Here is a 23,078-nt window from a genome sequence, read left to right as displayed (position 1 = left end):
AATCTTAGGGCCGGTCTTGCCTATCAAATTTCGACCCGTGATCCTAAAACGACTCAAAACTGAAAAAACAGAAAAAATTGAACCAAACCTTAGAGAAATCTATATCTAACCGTTTTGACTTATTTTCGATTCAACTTCATCATTTTTTGTCGAATCTAGTACATTTTCGGTCATTTTTTTAATTTTAATTCAATATTTCTTTATTATATCCTAAATGGATATAATATTGGTCTTTTTTGATATAACAATATGTTCTATGAAACAAAAATAAATTATCTTGATTACCTAGTTCCATCATTCCAAAATAAATACCCTAAGTTTAAATACTTCTTCCGTTTCACTATATTTGCTACATTTGACTTTTTACGCAGTCCAATGTGTTATTTTGATCATTTATATATTGAAATATACATATCTAAAAATTATAAAAACTTAATATTATGAAAGTATGCGATTAGACGATTCAAACAAGATCCCACTTGTCTAAATTTTTTCTCACACATTAGCTACAATATATAAAATAAGCTTGAATGATGAACAGTGTCAAAATTCATTATGTAGCGAGTATTTCAGAATGGATCAGAGGAAGTATTTCAAGTCAGAATACTTTGGGATCGCCAAATTACGCAGCTCTATGTATGATGTTTTTTTTATGTACAACTCTTTAAACTTATGAAATCATTCTCAAATACTAGATGCAAAATCAGCTCATTTGTCCATCTCAAAATGCCTCACCAAATCCCAAATTCCATATATAATAACAAATAAATAATACTCCCTCTTATTCAAATAAAACATCTTATTTGCAATATGCACTAATTTTAAGAAAATGGAAAGAGGATCACAAGTGACAGCATAAGAAGAGTGAATTAAATAATAAGAGAACTAAAAAATAATAATGACAATTATATAGATAATTGAATCTCATAATAACATAAGTAAAAGGAAATGGTTACATAATAACGAAATGAAGCATTTAATATAAATTAATTAATATGCCAAAAAAAAGAAAAGGATGAGATATTTAAGTAGAATTAGGAAATGAGTCATCGTCATCATTTTTACATCCAATATATCATACTCATAAAAACTATGATCAGAATCTAAAGAGAATAAAGTCCCTCGACTGGACACAACATGCAATAAAGCAATGAAAAAAAAAAAGGAAAAAAACTACCACTTCTCCATGACTCCTAGGTCAATGGTTACCACTTCTCTTTTCTTCTATACATGACTCCACCATCTAAAGACAATGTCAACACAAGTAAATAATATAATTAAACCAATATATTATATATTATATACTAACTACACTTGAATAAAATCTCTCTTAATTGATAAATTCCTCTTATTTTTCTGGCAAAATAATAAAAAGAAGATCAATAAAATGTTGGAGATTTCACCATCTCCAAGACCCAACTCATCTTCTCCATCTTCATCAACTTATGCAAATAATATTTCTTCTAATGCCATTAATAGATGCACCACCAAAACTTATCTCTTTCTTATCATTATTCTTCTTATCTTCACCATTTTCTTTCAATGGCGCAGCGGCTCAACCGAGCTGCTAACGCGCTTGTCTCTTGATAGTCCCACCATTTGCGCAACCCGTAGCTCGACTCAGCTAAACTCCACATCGTCGGATCATAATGAATCGACGACTAAGAGTACTACAAATGAAAAGGCTCAAATGAAGTCTTTTGACTTCTCTCATATTGGCGGTTGGAACTTCAATTATAATGAATCTTTTGTTAGACCCAAGGTTAGTAATTTTCTTCATTTTGTTTTAACAGTTTACCATATATTTACATTTTAGATGGGTTTGGAAAAAAAATATTCATCTACGTTACGTTAATAATTTTATTTAAAAATTATAAATCAGCTTAAATTCAATGTTTGATAAAACAAAAAATAAATTAAAATTAAAATTTAACTACATGAATAAAATTTTTATCAATATATACAATGAAACTTTTACCAAAAGTAGTTGCCCAAAATAGTGTGATCTCTAGACCAATTTATTAAGGTCGTCATGTGTACGTTATTTCCAAATATAACCAATGTTTTTAAGAAACAGACATTTAAAACAAAAAAACTCAATTGATTAAAAATCAGATCTTATTCTAGTTGATTAAGAATCAATAAGAATCACTTATTTTTCATTTAAAGTAATGAATTTGATTTTCAACTAGTCTGACCCATTATTTTTCTTCAGTTTATCCAATAAGAAAAAAAAATGGTCAACACTATTTTTTAAAGGGAAGTCAACACCATTTACTATTTTAATAATTTAAAAAATTGAATCAAAAATGATTAATCACTTTTAAAAATTCATGAATATGTAAAACCCACATGTAGTGAAGACATGAGAAGCAACTCCTTTAGCAATCAACAATAGAAAAATAGGAACCCTAAATCATTCCCCCTTGGTTCCCGGCTAGTAATTGGTCTTCTAATTCCATTTATCGCTCTTTCTTTAACGTGCTAACCACGATTCTATCTTTTCTCCCTTTCTCTTTTCTAATATATCTACATAGAATCAGAAGAGGCTCGACCCCTTCAAAACGAGGTCTATTGTATTTTTAATTTAAATCTACTTATTAATTTATAGTATACTATTCTAATTAGGTCTTATTAAATATCAAAAAATCAAATAAAATTCTATATAACTAAAATAACTAAAATAACTAAAATGAAATTTGAGCTATGCAATTCAAATTCTCATAAAAACTATGAATTTTTAATTTTATAATAATATCTTCATCTCGTCTTATATGAAACCTTTTCATTATAAGACGGATTTATATAATTAGCACATTTATCTAATTGATCAATTTTAAATTATAAGTGCTGACTTTAATACACTAAATATATATGAGTCAGTCTAATAGAAATAATATACCGTAAAACTATCTCATTTAAGAATTTATGTAGTATTTTAAAATTAATAACTTAATATAAACTTCTTGGCTTTTAATTAAGGCATTCATGCAACCCTTATCTAGAGAAGTAAAATGGGCGGAAGAGTGGAATTCTCAAAATCCGTAAATAATTGACTCGGCCTTCTAAATGACAAAATTATGCCATTTTAATTATTTCAATTAAAAGTGCGACTTGTAAGTTTTGTTACTTAATTGAGGGGTCATAGTCTTTGACAAATTTGGTATTGGTAGATTATTTTGTAGTTCATATATATGATTGGATCAACTTCTTCTTAGCCTTTTATTTATTTGTGGTATGTATGTCATTTATTCTACTTCTTATTGCAATGTAGAACGCATCAATGTATGGTTTTCCCCTCTTTCTTCTCACCCCTTATTCACTTTCGTGTAAATATAATATACCTATATACATATATTATGTTTCAGCTATTTAGTTTCATTTGCTTATAATTTTTAAAAAAAAAAACTCAAATATTAATACATTCAATAAAAATGCGAAAAAATTATTTTCATTGTTCATGTTAGGCTCTCATATATAGAAAACGACTTACAAGTGTATCTGATTTAACATCTAAAACTAAACTTAATCTAAAATGTTTTATATGCAATCATATACTTCCTCCATCCATTATAGTTGGATTTGGATTAGTTACTATATTTGACTTTTTACGAAATTAAATGTATCATTTTGATTATTTATATATTGAATTATGTATATCTAAAAATTATAAATAGCTAATATTATGAAAGTATGTGATTAGACAATTCAAACAAGATCTTACTTGACTATATTTTTTCTTACACATTAATTATAATATATAAAATGAGCTTGAATGATGAATGGTACCAATAACCATAACGTGACAAGTATTTTAGAATGAAAAAAGTATATAATAATTTTATATTATTTTTCTTTCCTTTTACTAACAACTTTCCATTTGGTTTTTTTTATTACTATTGCAAGTGAGATTATATATTTGATTCTCTTAATGTAAACTTTATTAATATCAACTTTTTATTAATATCAATTTTTTATAAATTTTTATTATTAGTACAGTTAGAAATATGAAAAACAAATAAGATATTCCCTATGAATTTAGCACCGTATGACTTAAATAATGTATGGGAGTTTTTTTTAATCATGGTATTTTCTCACAGGGACTAAAGGAATATTTGGTTAAATGAAGGGAGTAATAAATATATAATAATTTAAACAATATTTTCTAAACTTTAAATTTTCATTTTAAATTCTTTGCAATTATTATAGTGAATTCGTATTAATAATTATATACTTCTAGTAACTTCTATATAGTAGGAGTAAATGTTTTAAATGTGAATTTACTACTTCTACATCAGATATCTATTACTGGAACTACTTCAGCAGGGGTAGAAGATATTCTAGCATGGATCTTTTATCACAAGGTTGTTGGCGTAACAAACTTCTTTCTATTTGTGGAAGGCAAGGCTGCAAGTCCTACTGTTTCTAAACTCCTTGATTCTATTCCTGTAAGTTATTTAATTAACTAATACCTTCTATTTGCCTCAACCATCAGCTTAACCGTTAGGTTGAATTGGTTCTTTAACATGGTATTAGAAGTCAGTGTGATAAGAGGTCGTGGGTTTGAATCCCAATCACCCCTCATACTTCTAGTCCAATGAGCTCTCGTGTAAGATGACAGTTTAGATTATATAACGTATCCTTGGACTTCAACCATCAACTTAAGCTTTTGGTTGAATTGACAATTATCTCCTATTAAAATTATTAATTACCTTGTTCTTTCACTGAAGTGGATTATATATATGACTTATTCTCTTAAATATTAATTATGTTAAAGGGGGTAAAAACAATACCAAGAACAAGAGAACTAGAGGTGCAACAAGCTAACAGGTTTGTGTTATTTGTTTAAATTCCTTGGTAATATGGCTTAATAATTATTCCCTTAGTAATATTCATCAGCAAATAACTAAAATAAAATGAAAGTATAAACATATTTTTATTTTCTATTTATTTGGAAATAATATTTTAATATTGTGCTTTTGACCACCAATTTGTTAATATAAATTAATAATAATACAAATTAAGTGTTATGAATTTTAAAATTTATATGAATAGCCCTATATATCTCGAAATAATTTACTCTTGTATTTTAAAGTTAAATAATATTTCATGTAAAATGGTATAAAAAATTGAATTTGTCCTTTTTTTTTATGTGGCTCTAATTTTGGGTTAACACTTATCAGTCGAATATGGAATGAAACTTGGCTTTCTAACGAGTTCCACAAGCCATGTAATCATGCATTATTTGTGAAGCAAAACCTTAACATGGAAATGGCTATAGTCATGGCAAAGGTACGACCTATCAACTTTTCTCATTGACTTAGCTTGTAGCATGTTAGGCTGACGGTCTTGAATGACTCGCATCAGTGTCATATTGTTCGCTTTAGATCGTGTCTTTATAGATTTGTTTTGAATAAAAGTCTTCATACTAATTTGGAGTTAGATTACATATATACTAGTTAACACTTTCTTATCTTTTTTATATATGTGGGACTTGAGATGTATACTCAACAATTCATCCCTCAGACTACATTACTCGTGCCCTCTACTCTAATGATATAATTTATTTTCTTCCACCGTTGCTTTACCATGAAACTTGCTCAAGAACACTTTCGATACAAGTCACCAAAATTAGATTCTCTCATCGTGAGGTCACACAGAGAATACGCCCACACATCTGTTCTAGCAATTCAGCTTGCCACTCACAATATTGCTTCATCATATATTTGTTTAACCGTCAACCCTTTCGCTCTGATATCAATTATTGGTTCGCATGTCATAATGATCCACATTAGTAAGATATTTTCTGCTTTAAGCCAATTCAATCCCATGTGGATATATTTTTAAGCACCTCCCAAAACACCTCATACTAATTTGGAATTGAATTACTTAAAAATTTGTCAACACCTTCATATTTTCTGATGTGAGACTTGAGATGTACATTCAATCAACAGTTGTACACAAATATTATTATATAGAGTACTACTCCATCTGATCTTTTTGTTTGTCCACTTTCAAATTAAAATAATAATGATAAATGAGATTTATACCCATATTAACATTTGTATATAGGAAGCTGGTATGGAATGGATTATCCATCTTGACACTGATGAGCTCCTACATCCTGGAGGGACTCAAGATTACTCGGTGCTAGAGTTATTGGCCAAAGTTCCAAGTGAAGTTGACGCAGTTGTTTTTCTTAATTATGTGAGTTATATTCTCTCATTAAATTATTTTGCATGTATTACCTCAACTACCCTTTTATACAGGTGAATATACACCGCCTTCTCATTTATTTTTAGACCCCAGAGCAAAAGATAAAAAAACCTATAAATTTAAGTCATAATAAATAATAGAATAATTTGCGAATTACAGTCTTAAAATTTAGGACTTTTGCGAATTACAGTTTCATTATTTATTATTTGCGAATTACAACCACCAAAGCATCAAAATCTACAGCGTTCATACCAAATCATATTATTCCAACCGTTTTGGTTGTTGAAATTCTAGGGTAAGTGGTCTGAATTATGTTATTTGACCTAAATGCATGACTTTGATACTTTGGTCACTGTAATTCAAAAAGAATAAACATTAAGATTGTAATTAGCAAAAGTCCTAAAGTTTTAAGGTTGTAATTCGCAAATTATTCTAAAAACTATAATATTCCTTTTGTTTTTGTTGTTAATAATCACTAATAACTCATATTAGTTAGCAAAAAATGTAAATTATATTTAAATTTTATTCAAATTAATAACAACTTTATAAAATTAAATTTAAATTTAATTCAAATTAATATCAACTTTATAATTACAATTATTCAAGTTTAACGACAGTTTGTCACCAGATAGTTCGTTTTTATAGTGATGCAGGGTTATCGATTGGTAGAATATATCTTGTATGAATAGATTGGCTGCTAATTAGTAGATTTCTCCTCATTTCAGGAAGGTGCCGTTGAGAGAGATGATGTTAAAAATCCTTTTGATGAGGTAAAGTTTAATTTGTACTCCATTAATAAGTAACAACAATTTTGCTTAATCAATTGTTATTGTATATGATATGATACCTACATATATAATCACTTTTTATAGTCATAAATAATCATTAACAATTTTAAAATATCAATTATAATCAAATGATAATTTATAATTTAAATTAATGATTTTTATTATTTTAAAGTAAAAACCAACAAATTGTATTCACCCGTCTCAGCCTCATACAAGCTAAGACCTGCAGATTTGCCTCCTTGGTAATATTATTCCTTGACTTTAATTTGGTCTTTCCTAATTTTTGTATAATTTTTATATTAGATTCGAGATTTTTAGTGATTACATAAAAATCATACTATAACTAAATGAATCCACAATGATTTACCATATGCAATAATCAAATTAATTAATTACTATATGTTCCAGGTGTTGAGAGAACAATTAACACTCTCAACTGTTGCGAAGAGAATGTCTTTTAAGGTTCACAGTAGATATGAATCACTGGGGAGACTTAAGTCGCTTTCTAGGCTGTTTTACTATGTTCTTCTACACAAGATAACGAACGAGGGTCGGAGAGGGGTCCTCCTCCGATGATTACAGTGGGGTCTTAAGAAGATTGTTGTTAAAGCTCAAGCGAATATTTTGTATGGGTTTTAGTGTAAAAAGATACGTTACCCTTGGTGATGCGTGGCATCGTGTATTTATAGTAGTGAGTCTTAGAAGAGGATCCCAAAATCCTAATGGCCGTTTTGGCTTTTATCTTGAATGGAATCTTTTGGGGATCAGTGGAGAGAGAAGTAGAGTATCTCGTAAGCCTATGTGGCATTTGGTGATTTGCTGATCTTTGTACCATGGTCCCCACTCTCTGTCTTTTAGTATATTTTCCTAGGTAGGGTACGAGGTAGGTGTGGTGTCTTACCTTATATGAGTGTTGACAAGTTTTTCTGAGTATGGTTGCAGTTGTCTTATGCCATGTCATTATATTCGCTGTTATCATTCAGTAGGATGCCTGCAGGTATTTATGTTCCTCTACCATTCTGTAGGATTAACCATCTTGAAGGTACTTATGTTCTTTTATCGCTCTGTAGGATTAATCATCCTGCAGGTACTTATGTTCTTCTATCGCTCTGCAGGATTAATCATCCTGCAGGTACTTATGTTCTTTTATCGCTCTGCAGGATAAATCATCCTGCAGGTGTTTTATGCTTCTTTATCTTCCTGCAGGGTGAATCGTCCTGCAGGTATTCGAATTCCTCCTTTAGGATCTTAGGATTAGGGGTTACGTGTTCCAACACATACAATTTGCCCCTCAGACCTGTTGAGTCATGGAAGAAGGAGCCAACAGGTCTGATTCTAGTTCATGTTCTTCCTTTTGCCTGCTCTTTAGAGTTGGGGTTTCTATTTTTGCAAGTTTTTTGAAAGAAAATTTTCGTTTCTTTACTCGCCTTTTATGGGATATATGGTGGTACTATCCCTATACATGCCCCCTAGTCCATGTGCTTTAGTAATCATGCTAAAGGATATAGATTATACTTGTTTGAAATTGCGTTGGGTTTGTATTTTCAAGATATTGTGTTTCAAGGTGATATTTGTAGGATATTTTATTTTCAGGATGATGTTAGCAGGATGTTGTGTTTCAGGACGATATGACCGTTGTGTCAAGGTCTTCTATTGAATGGCCTCTCTGAACTGTTACCTTTAGACTCTCGAAATAGGTCGTAGGTAGTATAAATGTTTTTTATCTAGCTCGGATCTGGAACGCCCTCTTCAAGGTATAAAACATTTGTCCTGAAGAGTGTTGACCTAAGGATCGTTAGCCTTTACTTTTTTGATTCCAAGACCTTCTTTTCACGGTAAAATGACTTTCCTGTTAGGGTTCTTGATCCAAGAATTGGCAAAAGTCTGTTTAGGGCAAGAGTCTATTTTAGCAAGGCATTAGATAGCTTTCCTGTTAAATCCATGACCTAAGAAGAATGAGCCAGAATTATACTAGTCTTTTGGCATTGACATTGTCTGATGGTTATCAGGATCCTAGTACCATCCCTATGCGTTAGGGACTTTAGCTATTTCAAAAGTGTTTGTCTATTTGGGATCTGGAACAATCTTATCAGGGTACTAGATAACTTTCCTGATAAGTATTTGACCCAAGGAAAATAAGCCAAAATTATCCAAGTCTCTTGGCTTTGAAGTAACCTCTGCACTATTTAGCTTTAGCCAAACAATGACGTAAACCGAACTGGCTTGATTCTTCTTTTGGATAACATTCGGGACTTTAGGGTCTCTCTTAACTAAAAAGCTTTTGTTTTCATGGTTAAGGTAGCAGATTTCATTTATCAGGCTCTTCTGTTGAGCGACCTCTTTTAACTGTTACCTTTAGATTCTCAAGGTTGGGAGAAATTCGCAGGTAATATAATTATTTTTAGTATAGTTGTATATAAAGTCAACTTGATTCATTAAAAGGTCAAAAAAGACCATATTCAATACAGTTGTGCATAGACTACAGCGAAATTATACATAATACTTCTTCAAGACTCTAGAATTTCAGTTGTGCCAGAATTTGGCTTTGTCAATTTGTAGGCTCCATGACCCAAAACTTAAGTTACGATGTAGGGACCTTCCTAGGTTTCGGAAAGCTTCCCATGATCTCGAATTTTCGTAGCTTGGGCATATCTCAGGACTAGATCTCCCACTTGAAAGGTTCTTTCTCTCACCATCCTATTCTACAATCTTGCAACCCTGTTCTGGTAGGCTTCCATTTTTAGAGCATCTTCTTCTCGTACTTCCTCAACGAGTTCAAGGTCCAGCAACCTTGATTCTTGATGTTCACTTTCTTCATAGCATTAGGTACGCAGAGTTGGTACACCGATTTCAACAGAAAGTAAAACCTCTGGGCCATATACTAGCCTGAAGGGAGTCTGTCCTATAGCCTCTTTGGGAGCAGTTCTGAATGACCATAATACATCATACAGGACCTCAGACCATCTACCCTTTGCCTCATCAAGTTTTTTCTTCAGTCCATTCAAGATTTGTTTATTGGCTACTTCGGCTTGGCCATTGCACTGAGGATTACAGACTGATGAATATGCGACATTGATCTTGAAGTCACTGAGATATTCCCTTAAGGTATCACAATCAAACTGCTTTCCATTGTCCATCGTCAGGACAATGAGTAACCCAAATCTGGTGATGACGTGCTGCCATATAAAATTTTCAACCTTCTTGGAGGTGATTGTAGCGAGAGGCTCTGCTTTCACCCACTTGTTAAAATAATCCACACCCACTATAAGGAATTTGACCCCTCCTGGGGCCACAGGGAATGGCCTCAAGAGGTTCAAGCCCCATTGGGCAAAAGGAATTGGGTTGTGGATGAACTTTAGCTCATTGAAAGGTGTATTAATGCTAGGACCAAATTTCTAGCATTTCTCGAATATCTCAACTACATTCTTTGCGTCTGAGAGGGCATTTAGCTAGTAGTATCCTGCCCTGAATGCTCTGTGGGCCAGGGACTTTCCCCTTGGTGAAGATTCAATCTGTTGATTGCGAAGACTGATGTTGCACCTTCATAGATTGAACTTTGTTGTTTTACCTCCACTAGGACAGATCTTTTCATTTCATGTTGGCTGGCGCTTTCTAATTTGGGAAGGGCGTCGGCCTGTTCATTCTGTGATCTGGGGAGTCTTTCTACTTCGAAGCCTTCAAAGTGTGCAATTAGGTTTTGATCTTTGCTAAATATTTCTGCATTGAAGGTTCTCTAGCCTCGTATTCCCCCAGGATCTAGTTTACTACCAATTGAGAATCCATTCTTAGTTTTTACGTGTTTTGTTTCCAAGGCTCTGCAGAATTGCAGGCCTGCAATCACTGTTTCATACTCTGCTTCATTGTTTGTAACTCTGAATTGGAATTTCAGAGCATACTCTATGGTTTTCCCTTCCGGAGATATTAAGACAACTCCTAAACCTGCACTTACATTTCTGGAAGAGCCATCTATGAGCAGCCACCAGACGAGTGCATCTTTTTTCAGCTCAGGGTTGTGCGTGCATTCTGCAATATGTCAGCCAAGGCTTGTCCTTTGAAATCAGTTTTTGCTTGATACTCGATACCGTATCCATTTAGTTCAACGGCCCACTTGGCCAGTCTCCCAGAGCTCTCAATCTTGTCTAGGAACTTTTCAAGTGGTAGATCAGTTAATACAATTACCTGAAGGGCATTGAAGTAAGGTTTGAGTTTTCTGGCGGCCACCACGACAGCACAGGCTGTCTTCTCTATCAGGGAATAGCGGGTTTTTACATCTAGTAGGATCCTGCTTACGTAACAGATTGGTTGCTGCACATTTCCTTCTTCCCTGACTATCGTTGCACTTATAGTGGTTTGACTGGCAGCAGCATACAGATACAAATTTTTCCCTAAGACAGGCCTTGCCAGGGTGGGCAGGCTATGCAGGTGGTTTTTCAGTTGTTGGTAAGCTTTTTTCTGTTCGTCTTCCCAAAAGAAATTCTTATTCCCACGGAGCACCTTAAAGACGGCAGGGATTTTCTGCTGAATTAGCTATGAATCTGGAAAGAGCCGCCATTTTCCCAGTGAGCCTCATTACATCCTTCTTGGATTTTGGTTCCGCCAAGTCCAAAACAGCTTGCACCTTAGCCGGATTTGCATGTATACCTCTTTGGGACACCATGAATCCCAAGAACTTTCCAGCCTTGATGCCAAATACGCATTTCTTGGGATTCAATCTCATATTGTGCTTCCTCATGTTCCCAAAGGTTTCTTTGAGATTAGGTATGAGGTTTTCTTCCTTCTTGCTCTTGACAATTGAATCGTCCACGTACACTTCCAGGTTCCCCCCCCCCCCCCCCCTTGGCTGACAAATATCTGGTCCATTAATATGTTGCACCTGCGTTCTTTAAGCCAAATGGCATCATTTTGTAGTTGTAGACTCCCGCTGTGCAAATGAATGCAGTTTTCCCTATATCAACAGACCATGCAAAGAGGTATGCGTTTTCCTTCATTGGGCTTACTAACTCAGCCTTAATTATTGGTGATAAGGTCTTCCAAAACTTGATCATTTTATCTGTCCCTTCAATGAGGGGTATCTCTTCCAGCTCTGTCTCCTCATGCTCTAAAGTCCTGGGAGGTATTTTATTTCCTGCTTCATCATCATACAAGGGTCTAGGGTCTATCTCTACTGCCCCCTTTTCCCTGAGAGTTAGGACCGTGCCTGGATCCTTCACCATTTCTTCTGTACATACTCTCTTGTTTTTCTCTTCTTTTTTCTCTTCTTCTCTTCTAGGCTTCTGTTTGGGGGTCCTGATAGCTTTAATCATGTTGCATGTCCTGGCCATCTGCTGTTAGCCTTTGACCCTCCCCACCCTTCCATTTTCTCCTATAAACAAGAGTGTTTGATGGAAAGAGGAACGGATGCCTGTGATGTTCTCTATGAATTTCCTCCCCAAGATGTAGTTATACCTTGTCGGGGCATCAATGATGTAGAACTCCTGTGGGGAAGTGGCAACGATTCCTTTCTTGTCTTGAATGTAGGTGTTGTCCTCCTGCATCCATTCTGTCCTAGCAGCTTTTGTATATTACATTCACTTCTGCCCCTGTGTCTATTAGGACTCTATAGACAGGCTGCTATGCTATTTTCACTACCATGACTAAGGGATCATAGTGGGGATAAGAGACTTCCTTACAATCTTCCCTTGTAGAAGTCATGTCAGGAAAATCTGGTGCTTCTGCTTCTTCATGGACTTCGAAAATCCTGGCTGTGGTTTGGGTTACAACCTTCAAATGTGCTTCTCCATCTGCTAAGCCACCGGATTTTTCGAAGATAATGTAGATTGGGGCTTTCTTCTATTTCTTGGCTTCTGTTTCGTCCTGGCTTGGGCAAGGATTCCTCTTATTCTCAACTTCAGTTTGACGTTTCTGTTCAACGTTTCACTTAACGTAGTTTTTGAAATTACCCCTCTAGATTAGGTCCTCCAGATTATTTTTCAGGATTCTGTAGGATTCAGTGGAGTGTCTTGAACTTCCATGAAAGTCACAAAACTGGTTTAAGTTGTTTCCTGACCTGAGGGACGGTGGGGGTCTTTCACATAACTTGGAGTTTCGGTGAAGATGGAAGATTTGTGCCCTAGAGGCATTTAGGGGTGTGAATTGGGCAAAGGTTCGGAGTGTAGGTCTCTTGGCCTCATCCCTGTGACTTCTCCTTTCGTCGACACCTTTTCCCCTGCTTCTTCTGTCCTGATTGTTCTGGGAACGAACAGGGTATGACTCTTATTATTGTTGTTGTTCTCTCCTCTAAGACTTGCAACAATGTATCTGAAATTTTCTGAGGCAGTGAACCTCTCTGCTCTTTCTCTAACGTCGTCCATGCTGTAATTGTTGATCCATCCATCATCTTCCTTGAACCTTCTGCTATATGATCTGTCATCATTCAATCCTGACCTGAAGGCCAGGAGAATGATGGAATTTTCGGGTTTGGTGACTGTTAGACATTCTATGCTGAATCGTGCACTGTACTCATTAAGGGATTCTTCTTTCCTCTGCCTACACCTCATTATTTCAATGGATTGTCTTGGTCGTTTGACAATCGGCGCATACTTACTCATAAATTTTGTAGCCAAGTCATCAAGACTGGTGATAGAACCTTCAGGGAGGTATTGAAACCAAGTTTGAGCAAGCCCTGTCATGGTTAAGGCGAAATTCTTGCACCAGGAAGCATCACTGTGAGCTCTGAAGAGACATATGTCCTTGGTAAGCGTTGAGATGTTCTATGGGGTCAGTGCTTCCATCATATCTGACGTATCCAGGTAGTTTTTCAGTCTTATCCTCCTCGTGAGGAGGATAAGGAATAGGGTTATTCACGGCAGCATGCTTCAGTGGTGGAGTTATTGCTAGGTTGCTCCTTGCAACAATGATTGGTTGCGTGAGCCCATGTGCTAGCGTGGCTATTTCTTCGGATGTCAGTCCTCCACTGGGAGGAGTGGAAATCCTAGCCTAGCAGAGGGTGCTTTCACCACAGAGGATGTTGCTTCATCATCTTCTGATTCTTTAGCACCCATAACAACAGGTGGGTTACGAGTAGGGATTTGGTTCCAGTTTTGCTCGTGGTTAGGGTTTGGGTCGTTGATGGAACGTGGTTCCTGGCTTTGTTGAGGATTTGAAGATTTGAGGTTCCTTCAACTTTAGCTCGGTGGAGCTCGCTAGATTTGGATCGAAGGTTTTTCTTTTGGTTGTTCATTTTCAAGGAAAGTTTGTGATTGGTTTAAGAGTTGGGTGAAACGTAGCTAGAAAGAACTAGGCCCTCCTTCTAGCGCCAAATTGTTCCGGCTGTTGAGAGAACAATCAACATTCTCAACTATTGCGATGAGAATGTCTTTTAAGGTTCACAGTAGATATGAACCACTGGGGAGGCTTAAGTCGCTTTCTAGGTTGTTCCACTATGTTCTCCTACACAAGATAACAAACAAGGACCGAAGAGGGGTCCTCCGGGGGTCCTCCTTTGATGATTAATTCAGTAAGTTAAGAAGATTTCTGTTAAAGCTCAAGCGAATATTTTGTATGGGTTTTAGTGTAAAAAGATACGTTACCCTTGGTGATACATGGCATCGTGTATTTATAGTAATGAGTCTTAGGAGAGGATCCAAAAACGCTAATGGCTGTTTTGGCTTTTATCTTAAATGGAATCTTTTGGGGATCAATGGAGAGAGAAGTAAAGTATCTCGTAGGCCTATGTGGCATTTGGTGATTTGCTGATCTTTACCATGGTCCCTACTCTCTGTCTTTTAGTACATTTTCCTAGGTAGGGTACGAGGTAGGTGTGGTGCCTTGCCTTATACGAGTGTTAACAGATTTTTCTGAGTACGGCTGCAGTTGTCTTATGTCATGTCATTATATTCGATGTTATCATTCTGCAGGATTAACCATCCAGCAAGTATTTATGTTCCTCTATCATTTTGCAGGATTAACCATCCTGCAGGTACTTATGTTCTTTTATCGCTCTGCAGGTTTAATCATCCTGTAGGTACTTATGTTCTTCTATCGCTCTGCAGGATTAACCATCCTGTAGGCACTTATGGTCTTCTATTGCTCTGCAGGATTACCCATCCTGCAGGTGTTTTGTGCTTCTTTATCGTCCCACAGGGTGAATCGTCCTGTAGGTATTCGGATTCCTCCTTCAGGGGCTTAGGATTAGGAGTTACGTGTTTCAACACATACACTATAATATTAAACTAAATAAGATAAAGTAGATCTTGATCAATATCTCTACCATTACAAAGCTTGGAAATTTTCAAGTGCCACATCTAAAGAGAATTTACCAAATGAAAGACATTTATTTGCTAAATAAAAAGGACATTGTATTTGATCTTGACCAATATCTCTACCATTAAACTATCTTTAAGTAGCATTTATTTATAGTTAATATGAGTAAATTAGTAAATATATATTGCATCATATATTGTTGACAATTTCTAAAATTACAAAGTTAATTTATACATATAACTGTCAAAATTGGGTATTTTTACTATATAATATCTCTGACTTTATTTTTTTAATATCATACGTTTATATATGCTGATGCTAAAAAAAATGTGCATCGCACGGAATTCTACACTAGTATTTGATAATTTGTGTTAAGATATAATTTATAAAAAATATATATCATTTGCTTTTTATATAAATTTTTGTTAGTACATCATGTCTTTAAACTATAATTTAGCGTATTAGTTATTTGATTTCTTTTAATGTAAGATTCTGACTCCGCCCCCTCATAAACTCAGGTGTCCATGTTCAAAAGGAATATAGTGCATCTTCCAATCAACAACTCCGACTTAAAATTCTATCTCTACAAGGAAGCAACCAAGCCAGGTAATCCAAGCTATTTCTTAACGTACTCAAATGGAAAATCAGCTGCAAGAATTCAAGATCATCTTCGCCCTAATGGAGCCCACAGATGGAGTAACTACGACAAAGATCTCATGTAAGACCATATTCATTATATTCATTTTTTTTTTATGGGAGTAGGCTAGAAAATTTCTACATGCAAGGCATAGACAAATCTAAGGGCACTTATTGATGTCAAATGACACCATTTAACTTATGTATAAATCATATACTATTAGAGTATATAACATATCATGAGGCCTCAACTATCAGTTTAAGCTTTTGATTGAGTTGAATCCTTGACATGGTATTAGAAGCCAACGTGACAAGAGGTCACGGGTTCGAATCTCAACCACCCCTCATTTAAAGTGGAATGTTCAGTGCATATGTGCATCCACCCTTCTAGCCTAATGGGCTCTTGTGTGAGGGGGCGTGTTAGAATATATAACATATACTCTAGCATATACCTATAAACACGTGTATGTGTTAGTTAAATTGGTAAAAAATTTGCTATGTGAAAGAAAAAATTGACTCGGGTTTAACCTCCTTAACACATTTTTTTTTAAATATCATCGATATCATTTGTTTTTGTTCTAGATCTCTGCCTTCTAAGAAGGGAATTAATCTTTCTCATAGGTGATAAAAATCAAACCCCAATCGCAAGGGTAAGTCCTCAACCATTAAGTTAATCCCACATCGATAAATTAGAGATGGTGTACAGTACACACTTTATAAGTTGTTGGAGTCCTTCCCATTATCATATGGTTTTGGGAAACAATAAACCTCACCAAGATTATGTGCAAGTCAATGCTCATTCCCGTGGGTTTGTGGGCCCGAGCCCACGGGTGTTCCGTGTCCACACGAGCGGACCACGGTGAGATTATGTGACAAATTGTCACGGCCTAAAACGAACACATGATTCTCGATTATTATTGATATCTCATTATTGTTGATAATTCATTGGCAGAGAGTTAGAAATCAGTGAGGCTGTGGTTTTGCATTACACATACACAAGGTTTTCCGATTTGACTTCAAGACGAGATAGATGTAATTGTAAGCCTACTCAAGAAGATGTTAAGAGATGTTTTTATTTGAAGTTTGATAGTTCCGTAAGTATCTATACTTTGCTTTCTAGTTTTATTTCATTAAACGTATTCCCGATTTAGCAATAGTGATTTTTGTATCGAGAGAGATGTGTTCTGTGAATAAACGGAAGACCTCTATTTATAAGCGTTTTTCCTTAGTTATACCTAACTCTTTATTTAATGATTTGTGCATCGAAAGAGATGTGCTATGAGACAAATGGAGGCGTTGTTCCTTAGTTGTACCTTAATTTATTAGTGATTTGTTTATCGAGAGATGTGCTTTATGAGAATAAAGGGAGGTGGCGTTGTTTTTTTAGTTGTACCTTATGTTAAATTAGGCTGGACTTATTGTAAATACCATTATATTAATGGGGAAACACTAGGTGCACACATTTCATAAGTCAAGTAGATATATATTATCCCAAAACCATATGGCAATGGGAAGAAGAACTCCAATAACTTATAAAGTGTGCACTCCATGTTCAATTTGTCGATGTGGGATAAATCATCCCAACACCCCCCTCACATGAGAACCCCCGTCAAGTTCGCCTATGGGAGTAATCAATTAAGGTAGGAACGTCATTCTTTTCGGACATACCATTTTTAATTTTTGATATTTTCAAGCATTCTCATAAACTCCTTATAAGAGCGGCTTGAAAAATGTAGTGAAGAAACAAAGAAAATATTAACTTGACCTTGCAACATCGCATGTTGATACACTAGAAAAGAGACTTTTGGAATGTTCTCTTCTAAAAGAGTAAATAGAATGAGAGAAGAGTGTAGAAAAGTAAATATTTAGGGAAATCTTTCTGATTTGTAATTATTTATTTTATTCTGTCATTTATTCTATTGCCTTAGTTAGACCATATGTACTTGTATATATTATGGTTTATGCCTGTCATTAATGGTAATACAAAACGTATTCAAACCCTAATCATTCCGCATTATCTCAGTCTTTCATGGTATCAGAGTCGTAAGGTATTTTCCGGGTTGTCGAACACCATTTTTTTTTTGCTTTCATCATTTACCATTTACTTACCTTTTTCCATGGCAGATTCAAAACCAAACAAAAACACAGAAAACCAACCCTTAACAATGGCACAAATGGAACAAGTGTTTTGTTTGTTCAACAAATGAACAAAACCAGCCAAATTGAACCATCGGCACCAGATTTGAAGGTGGCTAAAAAACTGACTTACCATAACTACACCAGATGGTGTAAATTGATGCATATAGCCATACAAAGTCGGAGACGACTCGATCACATCATTACCGCCCTACTTTCATCTGCAAGTTCGAATTACCAACAGTGGAAGCAAAGAGATACGATAGTCCTCTCATGGATTATCACAAACATCGAGTCAGATCTGATTAATCAATTTTTAGACTACAATACGACATAGGACTTATGGAGTGGTATTGAGACTCTTCTCGGCAGTGCAAGGGACGAGTTGCAAATTTTTGATCTCAGTACAAAAGCAAGTGCAATCAAACAAAACAATGACACAATTGAAGTTTACTTCAGTAAACTTAATACGATTTGGAAAGAAATCGACCGGTGAATGCCGAACCCAATGAAGCACGATGAGGACATCACTTTTTTTAATACATACATTCAAACTCAGAGATTGTACCAATTTCTGGTCGGCATCGATGACTCACTCGACAAAGAACATCGAGATCTACTAAATCAAGTGCCACTTCCAACCTTGGACATGGCATATGCAGCTATTCGCAGGAAGATTTCGAGGCATGGAATCATGGTCGACAGTTCATCATTGGGGCAAAACCGCTCAGAAATCGATTGTGGCCTCATCGCCCATCACCGGTCGGAAAAATGGCCACTCTGGCGAGAGGATAGAACAAACTTGAAATGCAATCACTGTGGTGGTTCGAAACACACCAAAGATGGATGTTTCAAGCTCATTGGCTACCTAGATTGGTGGGAAGATCTACAAAAGAAGAAGGCTGCCACCAAGGCACCGGTACACCAGGTCGAGCCGGCGGCAAAGCCCTCCTCAGTACAACATATACCACCGGCAATAAGGGGGAAAACTTTGGAGGTTTGTAAGGGACAACAACAATGAAGGGAAAGGAAGAACACAAACCCAGAAACATGAGAGGAAAGAGAAACACACAACCGGCCAAAGGGGAGAGGAAAAGGATGAATGAAAACTTTCCAAAAATAGCCTTATATAGTGGGTCACATGATTCCACTAAAAAACCTAACCCTAATTCCCTTTTATTTAAACCCTCCAATTAGCCCACAGTATGTCACCTAAATTCCCTAAAATTCCACTCCCAAACCAACCCACATTACCCACATAAGCCGAAATAAAATTTTCCATCCCAAAAAATAAAAGTTCTCAAATCCAATCTACACCATGGATTTTTTATTGTGGAGCCACTGACACTATGAACTTCGACTCTCATGATCTCATCACTCATAAACCCTCAACCCATTCTCATATTAAAACTGCCAATGGAGAGTGTGTTCGAGTTCAAAGTGTTGGTTTTATTAATGTGTCTCCCTCTATGCATTTAAAAAATTGTTTGTTAGTTTCTAGTTTGTCTCATAAGTTACTTTTTGTTAGTCAGCGTACTTGGGAACTTAATTGTACTATTCTCATGTCTTCCACTAGTTGTGTTGTGCAGGATGCTCAGACCGGGACCGTTATTGGACATGGTACTGAACAAGGAGGATTATACTATGTTGATGAGACAACTCACAAAGGTCAAGCTTTGCTTACTCGTGGCTCATCTGATCATCATTTTTGGCTATAGCATCGACGTTTAGGTCATCCCTCTTTAGCTGCAAGAAGTAAATTATGATGTTCCTCAAGTAGTTGAAAATATTCCTGATGATGTTGCCAATGTAGGCATACCAAACAGGTATGAGTTACCTTCTAGGAGCACGAGAAGTGTATCACTAAGAAGGTATGATCCGAAATTTGAAGCACAGAGGTCTAGATATCCTATTAACAGGGAAAATAATGACAATCTCTCCCTCTCAGCTGTGGCCTTTAATACTGCTCTCTACTCTAGTGATGTACCAAAAAATATTGAAGAAGCACTCTGAGATCCTAAATGGAAGAAAGCAATGGAAGAAGAAATTTCTGCTCTCAATAAGAATGAAACTTGGGAAAAGTGTGATTAGCCGAAGGGAAAGAAAACAATAGGGTGCAGGTGGGTGTACTCTATTAAATATCGAGCTGATGGAACAGTTGAAAGGTTTAAAGCTAGGTTGGTAGCACAGGGGTACACACAGACTTATGGGGTGGATTACTCGGAAACTTTCTCCCCACTGGCTAAAATTGATACTATCCGAGTTCTTTTTTCTGTTGCTGTAAGCAAGGATTGGCCACTACACCAGTTCGATGTAAAGAATGCTTTCCTTCATGGGAAAATAAAGGAAGAAGTATACATGAAGGCTCCTCTAGGGTTCTCGAGTGATTATAAGCAAAGTAAAGGTTGTAACCCAAAGAAGGCGTTCTATGGTTTAAAACAGTGTCCAAGGGCATGGTTTGGCAGGTTCACCACAGCTATGACAAAGTTTGGGTACAAACAAAGCAACTCAGATCATACTCTGTTCCTTAAGAAGCAGAAAGGCCGAATTACTTGCTTAATCATCTATATAGATGATATGATCATCACCGGAGATGACAAGGATGAGATTAATACTCTGAAGAAGCAGCTTTCTAGTGAATTTGAGATGAAAGATTTGGGGCAATTAAAATACTTCCTTGGCATTGAAGTTCTGAGGTCAGAAAGAGGAATCTTTATAAGTTAAAGGAAGTATGTTCTTGATCTATTGGCAGAGATTGGTATGATTGATTGCAAACCTGTAGAAACTCCTATCATAGCTCATCATGGACTCCATATGGTTAAAGGAGAAAAACCCGCAGATGGAGGACAATATCAGAGATTTGTTGAGATACTTATCTATCTTGCTCACACCAGACCAGACATCGCATACGTAGTGTAGTAAGTAGATTCATGCATCAGCCACATATACAGCACATGGCAGTGGTTATGAGGATTCCGAGGTATCTCAAAGGTACTAGTAGTAGAGAGATATTTTATAAGAAGAACAGACATTTAGATCTTCTAGCCTACACAGATGCTGACTGGGCAGGAGATCGGAATGATAGGAGATCCACTTCTGGATATTTCACACTAGTTGGAGGAAACCTAGTTACATGTAAGAGTAAGAAACAAAAAGTGGTTGCCCTATCAAGTGCAGAAGCGGAGTTCCTTGGCATTGCAAAAGGCATAACTGAAGTGATGTGGTTGAAGAAACTTCTAAGTGAACTACATTTCCCACAAAGAAAGGCATGCAAATTGTTTTGTGATAATAAAGAAGCAATTAGTATTTCTAAAAATTCCGTTCAGCGTGACAGGACTAAACATGTGGAAATTGACAGACATTTTATTAAGGAGAAACTACAGAATAAGATTATAAGTCTTCCCTATGTCAGATCAAAGGATCAGCTTACTGATATTCTTACGAAGGCAGTCACATTAGACGTCTTTGAGCAGACATTATGCAAGTTAGGTATTGGTGGCCCGAAGACCTAACTTAAGGGGGAATGTAGGAAAGTAAATATTTAGGGAAATCTTTCTGATTTGTAATTTTTTAGTTTATTCTGTCATTTATTCTATTGCCTTAGGTAGACCATATGTACTTGTATATATTCTGGCTTATGCCTGTCATTAATGGTAATACAAAACGTATTCAAACCCTAATTATTCCGCATTATCTCAGTCTTTCAGAGAGGAGAGGAAAGGTTATTTTGAGATTTTTTTGCTTCTAAATCTTTTTATCATTTGAAAATTTTCTTTCAAATAAAATGTAAAGAAGTTCTTTTTTTCATTTTTATGCATTTGCCTTTTGGTATCTAAATGAAGAAAATTTTCAAACTTGCAGGCATTCATTATTGCTTCAACAACACCACGACCAGAAATGCTTCGATGGTGAGAAATCAAACGTATTGTAATGTTTCTAATTGATAACATAAACATTATAATACTTCTATAATATAATACTCCCTTCATTTCACTAACAAGCTTCTATTTTTATTTTTGACATCATTTATCAATCACTCTTATTTGTATTTTTTCTTAATATATAAATTAGAAAATAATCAACTGAAATCTTATTTGATTTTTTTCGATCTAAATTTTTTATTATCACTTTTATAATTTTTAATAACTAAGCACAAGCAAAGACATTAAAGATTGAAATAATATATTGCCATGTGAAAAAAACTAAATGGGATTAGTAGTTTATAATTTTATTAAATTGACATAGTTTTTTTTTTTCTTTCCCAATCCGTTACTGTTTTTAAAATAAAATGTATTTTTATTGAATATATAATTTTTAAACATTGCATAATTTTTATTTTTAAAGATTTGACATTATTGTTATTGGATTTTTCCTTACAATAATATAAAAGGTATCAAGAACATGTGGTGTGGGGTGATGAAGAATTGAAACGCAGACTATTGAAGTATGGTATTTTGACAAGGGTTTATACTCCAATGGTAATAACTTCAATTAAGCACCAAAATTTATTTAATTTTAAGAAAATTAATTCTTTTCTCTTATCCTTTTAATCAATGTATATTCTTCTAGTAAATAATTTTTTTTGTACCAATATTATTTTGTACAATGTTATTGTAGGTTATTATTAAACAATTAAAAGCATCCCAAGTTTATGCTTCCATGATCACTTCAGTAAAGGACAATTCAAGCAGTCATGAATCTCAAGGTAGCTTAAATGGGCCTTCTCTAGGCATGGGCATTTCATCTCCACAAAATTAATTAATTTTTATTAAAAGAGAATTATAAGTTAGTTAATGGTTGTAGATTTTCCTTCAATTTTTATAATAGAGGTTTAATTTTCATCATCAAGAAAAAATGAATTATTTCTCCTTTTCTTTTAGTTATAGGGGATTATCCAGCTTAATCAAAAAAAAAAAAATTGTAACTTATATGGTTATGATGACTAATATACAGAAGAAATTTTGGTGCATACCCAAGGAGGATACTATATTGATGTTTTAATTACTAGGTGAAAAAGTCTTATTTTTATATTTGATTTAAGGCTATTTATATCTTGTATTG

At 35.0% G+C, this 23,078-nt stretch overlaps 1 protein-coding gene across 1 annotated transcript; it reads left to right on the top strand.

Annotated features, from left to right (window-relative positions):
- Nucleotides 1-1,462: 1,462 nt before the first annotated feature.
- LOC130810955 (glycosyltransferase-like KOBITO 1) lies at nt 1,463-22,775 on the top strand. The gene is made up of 11 exons (XM_057677077.1): nt 1,463-1,762; nt 4,299-4,448; nt 4,778-4,830; nt 5,184-5,292; nt 6,073-6,207; nt 6,942-6,986; nt 15,764-15,963; nt 16,834-16,975; nt 21,879-21,925; nt 22,408-22,495; nt 22,635-22,775. The coding sequence occupies exons 1-11, from the start codon at nt 1,691-1,693 to the stop codon at nt 22,773-22,775; spliced, it is 1,182 nt and encodes a 393-aa protein (XP_057533060.1). The 5' UTR covers nt 1,463-1,690.
- Nucleotides 22,776-23,078: the final 303 nt, after the last annotated feature.

The sequence above is a fragment of the Amaranthus tricolor genome, chromosome 1, assembly GCF_026212465.1.
Source record: "Amaranthus tricolor cultivar Red isolate AtriRed21 chromosome 1, ASM2621246v1, whole genome shotgun sequence".
NCBI classification, from domain to species: domain Eukaryota; kingdom Viridiplantae; phylum Streptophyta; class Magnoliopsida; order Caryophyllales; family Amaranthaceae; genus Amaranthus; species Amaranthus tricolor.
Note: the sequence above shows the minus strand (reverse complement) of the source record. Positions and strands in the feature narration are given on the sequence as shown.